Consider the following 13,340-nt stretch of genomic DNA (forward strand, 5'->3'; position numbering starts at 1 on the left):
ATTAACCGCACCAATAGATATATATTACATAAACCATATAAGCAGCAATATTAAGCATCGCCAGAGAATGATGGCATTGGAAAAGCAGCCTGCGCTGAAAGATGTTGCGTTTCCATAGTCTGTTCGAGGAACTGAGCGCAAGAGCAGCGTGGTCCGCTGAGACGCGAACGCACTGACAGCTTCAAGCGCGAGACAGACTAACCACTAGGACGAGAGAGAGAGAGAGAGAGAGAGAGAGAGAGAGAGAGAGAGAGAGAGAGAGAGAGAGAGAGAGAGAGAGAGAGAGAGAGAGAGGTGGAGTTGCTCAATGTAGTCCTCCTCAACAGGCTCACAAGAGTTCACTCATAGACGTTTAGACAAGAGATGGACAGCCTATCCAACAAGGATGTATGTCAAAGGCTCAAGGATCACGGATAGATTGTGTGGAGTTCTTGTAAGCTTTGACGAGGGTCAAAATTTGGATGTATGATTTTACATGTGACAAGTAATTCGGAACAGTGCCAGGACGATCTAAATGAGTCATCAGTGGGATTTCTTTGTTAAGAACCTCTGGATATGACCACGACACTGGTTGGGAATCATAGAAAACAATCTGTAAAATAAAATGACTCCGAACTCCAAAGCGCTGCAATGACTTCTTGTTTGCTTTGAGCATGGCGAGGAAATATGTCCACAGCTCAATGGATTTACAAAACTCTAACGGGTTGCCTGGGTCAGACAAGCAGAAGCCCAGTCTGATAGACCTGGGAACGTTTTTCGTGGACACTGACATCATTTTTGGATTTACTAGCCATCTTTTAAAACGAAAAGCCAAGGTAAGCACACTCGCAGCCTGGACAAAAGACTCCACAAGTTGACTCATTTACGACACATTACACTACATGTGACTTGTTGTGCTACAAACCTGACTATATGCTGTGAATAATCAAACGCGCTGTATTAGATTCATGTACAGTATGACGGCTGTAAAGAGTGTTTGGCGATTCATTTCAGCACCACGAACAGCTCTCATCGTCCACACCAAGTGCGCTCTTAGCAACTTAGGTTTACAGTAACTGTTTCTCGCAACAAGTACATAAACCTGAAAATTCCTCGTCAAATAAAGGTTTGGGAACTGGCTATCAGAGATTAAGTAGCTAATATAGACTACACGTCCTATATATAACTAAAAGTGATCAAAAAGCCGAACTACTACACGTAGATTTGACCGTCTCGTGCGCACGCGTTAAACGGTCAGTTATTGATGGTTTGAATTGACTAGTTGCGCTGTCACAGACAAAGGACTCACACACTGTTTTTTTTTTTTTTTTTTTTTTTTTGAGGTGGGGATTGACAGTATTTGGCTTGTGATTTAACATCAAGTGACCAGAGTATATAAACCATTAACATCAAATATTTAGCGATTCATAATTAAATATTTAAACATGTACACCATTTCCAGCAAACCGCGAGGTTGGAAGCTGTAGTTCAAAGACATACCAGAGGGTGGCGCAAGAGTAGCAGACATGAGGCACATCCTCCACAGACCCGTAGTCTCACAGCGGACTGCCCACAGTAGCAATGAACCGTAAAATAAAAGATGACGTCATTTATGGCGAGATCATTTTTGCATTTACTTATGACACACAAATTTAAGATTTGTAATAGTGGGTAGGAATGTGTGCATGAGCTATTCTTTTTAAAATATGATTTCCCCCCCTCTTTTTGTCATTATAAACTGTTGCATATGAGACATGCAGTTTTAAACTCTTTAAGGATTTGATTAGATTCACTTACGAGACTCTCTTTAAAAAAAAAAAAAAAGCCCACCACTACACATACACACGCAGTAACTTTCTGGAGAAATTGTGAGTATAATAAAAAAAAAATAAATAAAAAAAAAAAAAAATTAATAAATAAATAAATAAATAATAATAATAATAATAAATATATATATATATATATATATTGTCTGTACATAAGCAGTCCATATTAACTCGACAACCACCACATGAGTGTTTGAAATAGTTGCTGAATGCTTAGTGCCCAGCTCCACCCCTCCAACTAGAGTGACCGAGCAACGCGCATTGACAGCAGTCAAACTTAGCTTCGGCACACGCGCGTCGTCATGGGACTACAGCAAACTTTACCATGGGAATTTAGTCATGCTTTTTCTTTTGCGCTCCCACTGACACTACAGGAACTCTGTTCCTAATCAATGTGTGTAGCACAATTTTAGAAAACAGAGGTGCAATAAACTGCACTCTATATCCGCCGTGGCGTTTTGATCGTTGATACAGAGATGATGGATTTGACACAGGGGAATGCGCGAGGAGAGTGCCAGATCGGCCGGTCCACTGTAAGTCATGAACAGCTGATGCTGAGAAGTTATTCTATTTGAATGCCAAGGTTTGCGCATTACGTTTGATTGACTTGCAGCCCATTTGTTTGGTCACACTTTGCATTACAGTGTTCATGTTACAGTGTATTTACACAAGTTAAGAACTGAAAAATAAACTATTATATGTAGCTAATTACTGTACCACGTTAATATTTAATTGTTTAAGGTTCCTAAATGGGTTCATTAGTGACTAATACGACATTTACTGATGTATTTTAAATCACTGATATGCAGTTATAACAACATGATTGAAAAGGGAGATACTTTCATGCAATACTGGCCAAATAGTGAGTACTGTGTTATAAATACTTATTAAATACACTTATTCATACATAAGTTAATCAAAAGCATGAAAATCTTTAGTTCATATTAAACTGTATGTTGCAATGCAGCAAAACAGATTATTATAATGAGATTAAAAGCAGGGATTTCTAAAACACTTTTCATGTCTTCATGCTCATTCACGGTGTATATCATATCATAAAGCCTTATTTATGACTATTACACCATATGGAACTTCATATACAGAACTTTCTAATCTTGGCAACTCCTTAATAAATTCTTTATATGTGTCCACTTTACATTAAGGCGCATTTTCATAGGTTACTAATGTTGAATAATGGTTATTAAGCGTTTATAACATGTAAGGTAAAATGGCTCACTGTTTGGCAAGTATTGCATGAGTCACCCTTTTTGTGCATGTTGTTATAAATGCATATCAGTGATCTATAATGCATTTGTAAACAAATTATTGGTCATTAATGAACCATTTATTAACCCTTAAAGGGACAGTTCACCAAAAAATGAACCCTTATGCAATCCCAGATGTGAATGACTTTCTATCTTCTGCTGAACACAAATGAAGATTTTCAGAAGAATATATCAGCTCAGTTGGTCCTTTTAATGCAAGTGAGTGGTGGCCAGAAATTTGAAAGTCCAAAAAGTAGATAAAAGCAGCATAAAAGTAATCCATAAGACTCCAGTGGTTAAATCTATATCTTTAAGTGTGGGTGAGAAACAGATCAATATTTAAGTCCTTTTTTACTATAAATCTCCACTTTCACTTTCACATCTGAAAGTCACATGTGGCGCCTGTTTAGTTTCACTTCCACATCTGAAAGTGAAAGAGGAGATTTATAGTGAAAAATGACATAAATAGTGAGTCTTATGGATTACTTTTATGCTGCTTTTATCTGCTTTTTGGACCTTCAGATGTCTGGCCAACATTCACTTGCATTGAAAGGACAAACAAAGTTCAGATATTCTCCTAAAAATCTTTGTGTGTGTTTTTGAACATTAATGTAAAATGTTAAAGTTATTACTATGTAATTATTTAGAAAATATGCTTGCAATTACACACAGAATTGTTATGAATTAAGTAATGAATTCATAATATTTACTGAAGCTGTTGTGTAAATGCCACAGGTTTTAAATACATGTGAATTTTGTAGAATAGATTTTGATTCTTGTAAAACGATTTTGTTGTCTTTCAAAAAGGTTGGAGGCTGTTCGAGCGGAGAGTCTGCATTCTCACCTAAGTTGAGTCCAAGAAAGAGACTGTCAGCGGAGGAGGAAAGGTGCGCCAGTAGACCACCACCTGAAGGCGCAGGAGCGGTGAGCGTCTCTGAATCAGAGAGGGATGAGTCGAAGGCAGATCTGTGCAAGCAATGTCAGATGACTGTCGCTGAACTAAGGAGGCAAGCCCTCGCTTTAGCCGACCCCACGTCCTTAAAGGTCAGTTAGTGAGAAATACTATTTTGATGCCATTGCAAAACAAGCAAACACCTCAAAAACAAAGCAAAATCAGTTTAATTTGTTTTTGTTGCATTTTTGGTAAAATTTTTTTAATTTGATTATAATTAATTATGTTATTTTCAGAGAGCCTCCTTTGGTTCATGGAGCAATGCCATTATTATGATAATAATCTTTAGTTACAGTATTTTCAAAGAGCACTTGACTTTCACCTGAGCCTCAAAGCTCTGAAGGTGTCTCTCTTTGTTGCATTCTTGCTCTGCTCTCTTTTCAAAGCATTGGGTAAGCGTTTAGTTACACAAATCAGATGCAGCACTCAGTGATTGCCTATTAAAGGCCATTTCTACTAAGCTCTCATAATCTGATGAGAAGTTGACACAAAAAAGCCCTGTCTTTCTAGTTTTATGACACCCTTATCAGAAAACCGATATCCTATTCAGGTCTCTATACACAAAGCTCACCCAGTCATCAAAAGGTTAATCTTTTTATTATACCTTCGCAAAGAGTAAACATTTCAACAACCTCCTTTTTGTAGACTGTGGAGCTATAGGCTTTGTTGTGCTTCAGTTATGCAGTTTTGTGGCATACTCCTGTACAATCCCCATATGACTGATTATGGGATCTTTAAAAAACCTTGTGTCTACTAAATAAATGAGTTTTCAATGGCTTGGCTTAGTGCTGTTTATTTGGTTTATGGTCGAACTGGTGAAACCCTATCAAGCTGGAGTTGGAGTGTTTGAGTGAGATGTGATAAGCTCAGCTGTGTAGCACGATGAATCCCTGGGCTTGAAAATGCAGAAAGTGGATGTGCATGATAAAAAAAGAGCTGGATGAAAAAGTAAACCTAATAAAGCAGCACTAAATGGACTAAATCGAATCAGAATTCTCCTCAATTTTGCAGTTAAACTTGATCTGTGCATTATTATTTTAACAACGGCCTTTTTTCATGGGACGTTATAGAATGGAATGTGATGTCAATCAAATGGTAGAAAGAATTCCATATGTCCAGTCTGCTAAACAAATAAAACTGAAACCTTGAATCACAGCCTGTTCTCATGACATTTATGTAACTTTTGCAACATTTTTGCAAAATGAAATCCATGGTTTCTTACATGTATCGTGGTGAAATGTCCACTGTGAGGGGCTAAAAGCGAGTAAAATTTTCTCTCAAACAGATGACGTTTTTAAGGTTAATGCTCTATTGAGATTTAAATGAACAAAACCTACCTCCCTACCCTAAACCTTAAACCTAAAACTATCCGATAGTGCACTATACGAAAATGCAACAGCTGAAGCAACCACTTCATTTTGTGGTGCTTCTATGACACGTTTGGCTGACAGGTCAATTCTTGTGATGTCATAAAATATCGATATATCGATTATTGATCGCCATGTTATTTTATCGATACATTTCTGATGTATCGATATAATAACATAAGCAGTTATTTAAATTAGAAGCATAATTTGTGTGCTTTCAATTCACTGCCAGTTGCATTTCATTAAATGTAGTCTGATATAATAGCTTTTGGAGACCACAAGGGGGTGACATAACATTTACTGAAGCCGATCGCGCTTGAACAGGGCATCACACACATATTATGAGCTCCAAAGTTACGAAGGTTTTTGTACTTCTTCCAGAATTAACAAAGAGACTTGATGAGTTTTCATGTTAGTGTATGAAACTGGTGTAATGGTGCAAAGTGAACGATTAGAAATGGCAACGTTTATTATGCAATTTCCCTGTATGTAGCACTGAATAGGTCTTTAATTCAAGCTGTCAAACCACAAAATTACATACTTGTTACTGAAAATACATTGTGTAGGCTCAATGAAAGATACCTATACACACCGATAGTATCATCCACTAATGACTAGAGTAAATAATCTTTGTCCTTTGATAATGATTTGGGTCGAATGTAATGGAAAACTATGCAAGTTGAGCTCCATGGCACTGCAGAATTTGTAAGAGCCTACAGAGATGGTGAGCCCACGGTGTGTGCGTACATACCTTTGTAGGAAAGAACTGTTTCAAATTTTAAAGCACACCATGTTTTCGCCTGACACATCAGGTGCATGACCCACTTAAATGAACCCTGGGTCATGCACTTAAAGTTGGTCACACTTTACCAATGTTGTGTTGACAAATATGCCTGAAAGACAAAGACTTTTGTGCAACGAGCAGCATTATTTATATATGAATAATCCCAATATATATCGATAATCCTTGGGAAAATCTTCCGATTATCAATACGTAAAAACGACATTGATCCAAAGTTTAGTCAATTCACATGCTCTTCTGGACTCGTACCACTGTCATTTGCATCGGAAGTTCAATTCTCTGTCAGTTGAGCTATGGCATAATTTGATTGCATCCAAATAATCTTGTAAATGTGGTCAGTTATGTAAGGCAAACATTAAAATATTTCGCCCTACACGTCATCCACCATGTCAAAAGCTAACATTGTGTGAGGACCACAGCAAAAAGTGTTTATAAACTGATAATCTGCCATTTAACATGTGATTTGTGTGAAAGTGAATAAAAGTAATTGTTTTAGCGCCTCTAGTGTTAGTGCTGTGATATATACTGTGATATATACTTTATAAAGATGGAAAAGGATATATAAAGATATCCAAAGCCTTGAAAATGACAGTCAGTACTGTTCAATCACTTATTAAGAAGTGGAAAATTCAGGGATCTCTTGATACCAAGACAAGGTCAGGTAGACCAAGAAAGATTTCAGCCACAACTGCCAGAAGAATTGTTCAGGATACAAAGAAAAACCCACAGGTAACCTCAGGAGAAATACAGGCTGCTCTGGAAAAAGACGATGTGGTTGTTTCAAGGAGCACAATACTTGTTGTCCCCTCTCCAAACATAGCGCTTATGGTTGTGACCATAAAGCTCTATTTTGTTCTCGTCACTCCAAATTACAGTGTGCCAGAAGCTGTGAGGTGTGTCAAGGTGTTGTCGGGCATATTGTAACCGGGCTTTTTTGTGGCATTGGCTTCTTTCTGGCAAGTATCTTTTTGTTCAAGTATCGTCGTATTGTGCTCCTTGAAACAACCACACTGTCTTTTTCCAGAGCAGCCTGTATTTCTCCTGAGGTTACCTGTGGGTTTTTCTTTGTATCCTGAACAATTCTTCTGGCAGTTGTGGCTGAAATCTTTCTTGGTCTACCTGACCTTGTCTTGGTATCAAGAGATCCCTGAATTTTCCACTTCTTAATAAGTGATTGAACAGTACTGACTGTCATTTTCAAGGCTTTGGATATATTTTTATATCCTTTTCCATCTTTATAAAGTTCCATTACCTTGTTACACAGGTCTTTTGACAGTTCTTTTCTGCTCCCCATGGCTCAGTATCTAGCCTGCTCAGTGCATCCACGTGAGAGCTAACAAACTCATTGACTATTTATACACAGACACTAATTGCAATTTAAAAAGCCACAGGTGTGGGAAATTAACCTTTAATTGACATTTAAACCTGTGTGTGTCACCTTGTGTGTCTGTAACAAGGCCAAACATTCAAGGGTATGTAAACTTTTGATCAGGGCCATTTGGGTGATTTCTGTTATCATTATGATTTAAAAAGGAGCCAAAAAACTATGTGATAATAAATGGCTTCATATGATCACTATCCTTAAATAAAAGACAGTTCTTTTGCATAATCAGTCATATTTTCAAAATCAATGCCAAAATTTCACAATTTCTGCCAGGGTATGCAAACTTTTGAGCACAACTGTACAACAAGCAACTTAAATAATTTTGCAAAAATATAGCTATAGTAATGTGATATTTGAGACCAAGTTGAGTAATCAGCTATGGATTTCTCAATCTTGCGAGAAACTCCAGAACAATCCTTACAATACCACTCACTAAAACTGTATAGGTTACCATTGGCGTTAAATGTTTCTGTGTGCTTCTAAATGGAAGCTACAAAACCATCCAGCAGTGTTTGCAGTCTCTTTGCTCACTTCCTTAAGACTATAAAATGACTTTTTCAAATAACTTTCCCTTTCTGAAGTTTTCGACAGCTTTTCTTACTTTCGCACACTGTATTCAGGCAAAGTGCCAGTCTTTGAGATTATTGGAAGTGGCCCATTGTTTTGGGAAACTATGCTTATCTCCCCCCTTGTCTGTCGACATTATGGGGAGAAAACAGTGGAGTGGGCTCGCTGCAGAGTCTGTGGAGGAAGTGGAGACCCAGTTGACCTTCATCACCTCGCATGCAAAGTGTTCCTGTATACCCTTCACCAAATTCCCACCATGGTTAAATATAGGCTGCCGACTTTTTATTGTTGTCTGACTAGCTGCTTGGGTTAGCCTCAGGTTTTCCCCCCTCCTCCTTCCTTTCTTTTGTGGTTGTGCTTCAGGAGAGATCTCATGCTTAGGTAGGATTACAAACCCTCCGGTCTGCTTTGAAACCCCCCTCAAGTTCTCCTCTCTCCAGGTTACCTCAGGGTACGAAAAGAGGGCTTTTGTGTGTGTGTGTGTGTGTGCATGACCTTGTCCCACCTTAAAATGTGTTATTTGGTTAGAGTGGACAATTAAATGTTTTTAAATGGCTTTAAAGACACTTTTCTGAGAAGACTTTATTTAGATGTGCTTTAGCGTGATAACAGTCTAAGAGTATATTCAGCATGGTAAAACTATCTCTGAAAAGTTGCATCTGTTAAATTTGCCCCTCATTTGCTTCCATAGCCACCAAAACACCACTTGTATAACAATTTCACCACTTTCAACAATACATTTCAAGACAGTTACTTTCAAACTTTAAATCCATAGGTTTTTTGTGAGGACTACGATAGTTTTGTGCAATACAATTATCGCAACTCTGTAAAGTATCGGCAGTATGGAGACACATTTATTTAGCAATTTAACACGCTAAACATCAATTTATTCGCTAAAAACATACAGTACACCAATGCGAGTGAAATGGTGAGTGGAAAATGGAAACAAGCTTCCGTTATGAATCGTGGTACAGTCTCGTGTTCCAGAAAAAGGTGGATACCCTGAAATTTAACCCATATAGCCTAATTAATATTAAATAAAAAATAAACATTTTTGCATCAATTCAAATGTGTTCACCTTTCCCTGTGGTGCTTCTGGCACATCTCTGAGACATGGGTTCTTGTCCCATTGAAACCAGAATGTTATTGTGTTCACATGGTGAACAATGGTGAATGCGATGAGGAGGTTGCATTTTTGCTCTAAAATTAAATTTTTACTCCAGTGATGGTTAGGTTTAGGATTAGGATTTGGTTTAAGGAGTAGGGTTAATAAAATATGCATTCCTGTTGACTGTATTACTTCATTTAAAAACTAGAAATAAAACTCACTTTTGCCGCCACCCTGTGGACATTTCATCTGAACAGCACTTCCAGCTTCGGCAACTGGTGGTTTTGGTAATCACAGACTGATTTCAGCAGCAGAACTTTTAACCTCCTCTCGATGAAATCACAGTGTGATCAGTCTGAATTATTTGTGTATTATCTGTTAGTTACCCTATTGAAGGGCTGTGCATACTTGGATTCATTCTGCTGTATCTGTAAATTGTTGTACACATGCAGATGGACATCTTTGGCTGTTGTGTCATGGTTCACAGATTTTTTTTCAGCATCTCGCAACATCAGCGTTGGTTTGAGTATTTCTGTAACTGCTGATCTCCTGGTATTTTCACACACAACAGTCTCTAGAATTTACTCCAAATGGTGCCAAAAACAAAAAAAACATCCAGTGAGCAGCAGTTCTGTGGATGGAAATGCATTGTTGATGAGAAAGGTCAACAGAGAATGGCCAGACTGGTTAACACTGACAAAGTCTACAGTAACTCAGATAACCTGTACAATTGTGGTGAGAAGAATAGCATCTCAGAATGCTATTCTGCGATGCGAGTGGGTGGGTGCTGTTTTGTCGGCACGAGGGGGACCTACACGATATTAGGCAGGTTGTTTTAATATTGTGGCTGATCGGTGTATATATGTATAATTTTTTACAATCTGTAGTGGATAGTGCTTCCAAAGCTCACTAATATACTAAATGGTTCTTCCCTATATCTCCTCATCTTAACTCACCAGCAATGGGGATCTGAAATCACCTCAAATTTGGCTGCCCATTTCACCCTGGCTCACTGCCTTGTGTGGTCCGCTCCAGGTGTGGGGGATAAAGCAATGGGGTCAAGCCGGAGAGGTTATGCCTCTATCAGTCCCTGTGCTGTTGGCTTAATGAGACTGTGGATGCATTGGCCAAGGGAGTTCTGCCCTTCTTGAGTTGGGGAGAAGAAAGGATGCTTTGTCCAGCTAGAGATGTGTGGTGGTTACCTGACCTGAACTTAGAGACTTTGAGTGAAATGGTTATAGATGAGAAGCTACAGTGGGTTACTGTTTATCAGCTTCTTACCCAGTATGGCACAGGTGTGGGTGGCCTTTTGGCTGAAATTCAGGCTTTAAATTTATTCTTTTTTTATTCTTCCTGATTTTCAGGCATTTGTACCTATTTTTCTTTCATATAATCATTATGATCATTGCACCCACCCAAGGCTTGAAGGTAAAGTTTGGAAACCCCAGCACTCAAAAAGTTTCAGATGTCAGCCTGCCCTAATGACCCAGCTGCACTTCACTGATTCATACTAGAGCTCATTTATCCAGAGCCAGTTTGTGTTGGCAAGGAGTACTGGTCTTTTAGTCAATTGCTTTTACTCAATGGTCGAAATGTGTTTTTAATTGTTGTAGAACAACACAATGCCAGCATTCAAGTAGTCTTGCATAGCTAGACTTTTGACTATTGGCATAAAGTCTGGTCCACTTTGCAGATATTTCTGGCCAAATGCCGACTTGCATACCTGGGAAATTCCAGCGTTATGGATGTGACATTTGCAGTGAAAATGTAAAATTTAACTTCTTATATAAAGTACTCATTACCGATATATCAAATAATTTATATGTATAATCATAGACCGCTGCAGTCCAGACTGGGTAAAATATGGGTATTTAATGGCCGATGCCAATATCCAGAGTGCAGGGTGGCCAATAGGCCGATACAATGCCGATATATCACATAATTTATTAAAGTAAATAACAAACATAAAATTGCTAAAAAAATTATAAACTCGTATTTAGCACTATTTTTACTCAATTTCACACAAAACTAAAAAATAATATTGTATTTTAATTGGTAGAGAGCACTTTCTTTGGATTTCTGTTTAATCATAAAATTTTAGTAATTTATTTTCACATGAAGAAATTGTTAATATATTAGGAAGAAGGAAATAACAGTACGCACAGTAGTCCAGCAACCATGGATGGCATGTCCACATTAGCAATCACATTTACTAAAAAATACAGAATCAAACCAACTGTACATACATTTACATTTACATTTATTCATTTGGCAGATGCTTTTATCCAAAGCGACTTACAAAAGAGGAAAAACATAAGCGAATCATCTTAAGGAGACAGTGGTATGAAAAGTGCTGTGTTACAAAGTTTCACTAGCATCAGAATAATATTCAAAACTGAATAAAGTGCAACAGGAAATTGTTATTATTAAGTGCTCATGGAAAAGATGTGTTTTTAGTCATTTTTTTGAAGACAGAGAGTGAGTCAGCTTCACGGATGGAGTTGGGAAGGTTGTTCCACCAACGTGGTATGATGAAGCTGAAAGTCCGGGAAAGTGTTTTGGTGCCCCTTTGTGTTGGTACAACAAGGCGACGTTCCTTAGCCGACCGCAGGCTTCTAGTGGGAGCATAGCTCTGCATAAATGATTTTAGGTATACAGTGCAAAGTGCATACAGTGCATAGTGAATATGACATTTACTTATAGCACACATGACACGCTTTTACCTTGGGCTGCATCCGAAAACGTAGGCAGCTGACTTGCTACTTAGCTGCCTAATCAGTTAATTGCTTAACTGACAGCTGTTTTGAATGAATGGAACTCTTAAGGAAACGGCCTCCGAACAGTTTGAAAAGCACCTTATTTTCATCCTACCTCCATAAACAGCCCCCGGAGGCAGCATTTTCCTGGTTTCGGACACAGCCTTGAGGTTGCATTCACGCGCTCGTGTGGATCCAGCCCAAGTTACAATCTCCTGACAGTTTAAATGGTCTGGATCACCTGTTTGGATTGACACGGAGTGACTGTCATTATTTGTGAATCAGAGGAACTTTTGATCCTGATCCTGAAGTTTTTGATTCTGGCTGATAGAATACACGCTTCAGAGGAAGATATGAATTACATCTGTTTAAATGAGATATCTGCATATTTGCAAACAGTATTTCAGTAGTTCGCAAGTTAATGTAATCCTGCAGTGAGGACAGCGTAAACATATGTGGCTTGCTGTCCCTGGCAGAGGGCTTCAGGCTCAAGACTTGACCTGAGCTCGATTTAAATTAGGCTGAAACACTGAAAGACAGTGGCGGTTGTGGCCGCATAGAAAATGAGCTCTTGTGGAGAGCTGTTGTAATTGCAACTGGAGGGCTTCGCCATGCCCGAGCAAGGGGGACTGCACCCCTGATCAGGCAGGTCTGTCCCAGTTGTGGGAGAACCCGAGCCACCCACACCAGACCTTAAACATCCCACCAGATGCAATTCGTTTGACGGGAGGGGCCTGCGCAATGAATGGGCTAACCCCACATGTGTGTGGGCTTGGCTGCCGCTCGAGCGGCAGAGTGGTGAGTAAGCTCACACAGCATTCACACGGGAGGACCCCCACTGCGATTCGAATGGGAGGACCCTCCTGCATTTTGAACGGGACAGCCCGTGTATATATGTATGTGGGAGGCCCCTCTCAGAGGTACGGATGGGTGGGCTTCCGGGCCGGCCGTGGTGGACCCTCGCAGCATCCGAACGGGAGAACCCTCACTGTGATTTGAACGGGACAGCCCTTGATTTGGTGCTCAGGCAGGCCTTTGGGCTGCTGCGGTGCCATTACGGAAGGAATGGCTTAAGTATTTTGAGATGCCTGATTTAAGTGGGATCCTCTGTAATGGAGATAGTGTGCTAGCGATTGGAAGGGCTGGATGGGAGTTGGCAGATTGAAAATGAAAATAAATGCCCTTGTTAGAGACAATGTCAGGGTACATGCTTGCATGTGCGTTTGCGATATGATCGGGCTGAATCCTCAGGCACGGGACCCTACAGCTTTCAATGGGAGAGCGTGTGATTCGTGTGAGAATATTTTAGCTGTATTATACTGAGCTTGCTTGGA

General features: G+C 39.2%; 1 protein-coding gene across 1 annotated transcript in view; it reads left to right on the forward strand.

Annotated features, from left to right (window-relative positions):
* The first annotated feature begins 680 nt into the window (after positions 1-680).
* The window catches only part of kif26ab (kinesin family member 26Ab), a 178,304-nt gene continuing 165,644 nt past the window's right edge, over positions 681-13,340 (forward strand). Inside the window, exons 1-2 of the mRNA XM_051722876.1 lie at positions 681-815; positions 3,878-4,114. Coding sequence (XP_051578836.1) covers positions 681-815; positions 3,878-4,114 — 372 coding nt within the window. The remainder of the gene's footprint in view (positions 816-3,877; positions 4,115-13,340) is intronic.

The sequence above is a fragment of the Myxocyprinus asiaticus genome, chromosome 17 (genome assembly GCF_019703515.2).
Source record: "Myxocyprinus asiaticus isolate MX2 ecotype Aquarium Trade chromosome 17, UBuf_Myxa_2, whole genome shotgun sequence".
In the NCBI taxonomy this organism is placed as follows: Eukaryota; Metazoa; Chordata; class Actinopteri; order Cypriniformes; family Catostomidae; genus Myxocyprinus; species Myxocyprinus asiaticus.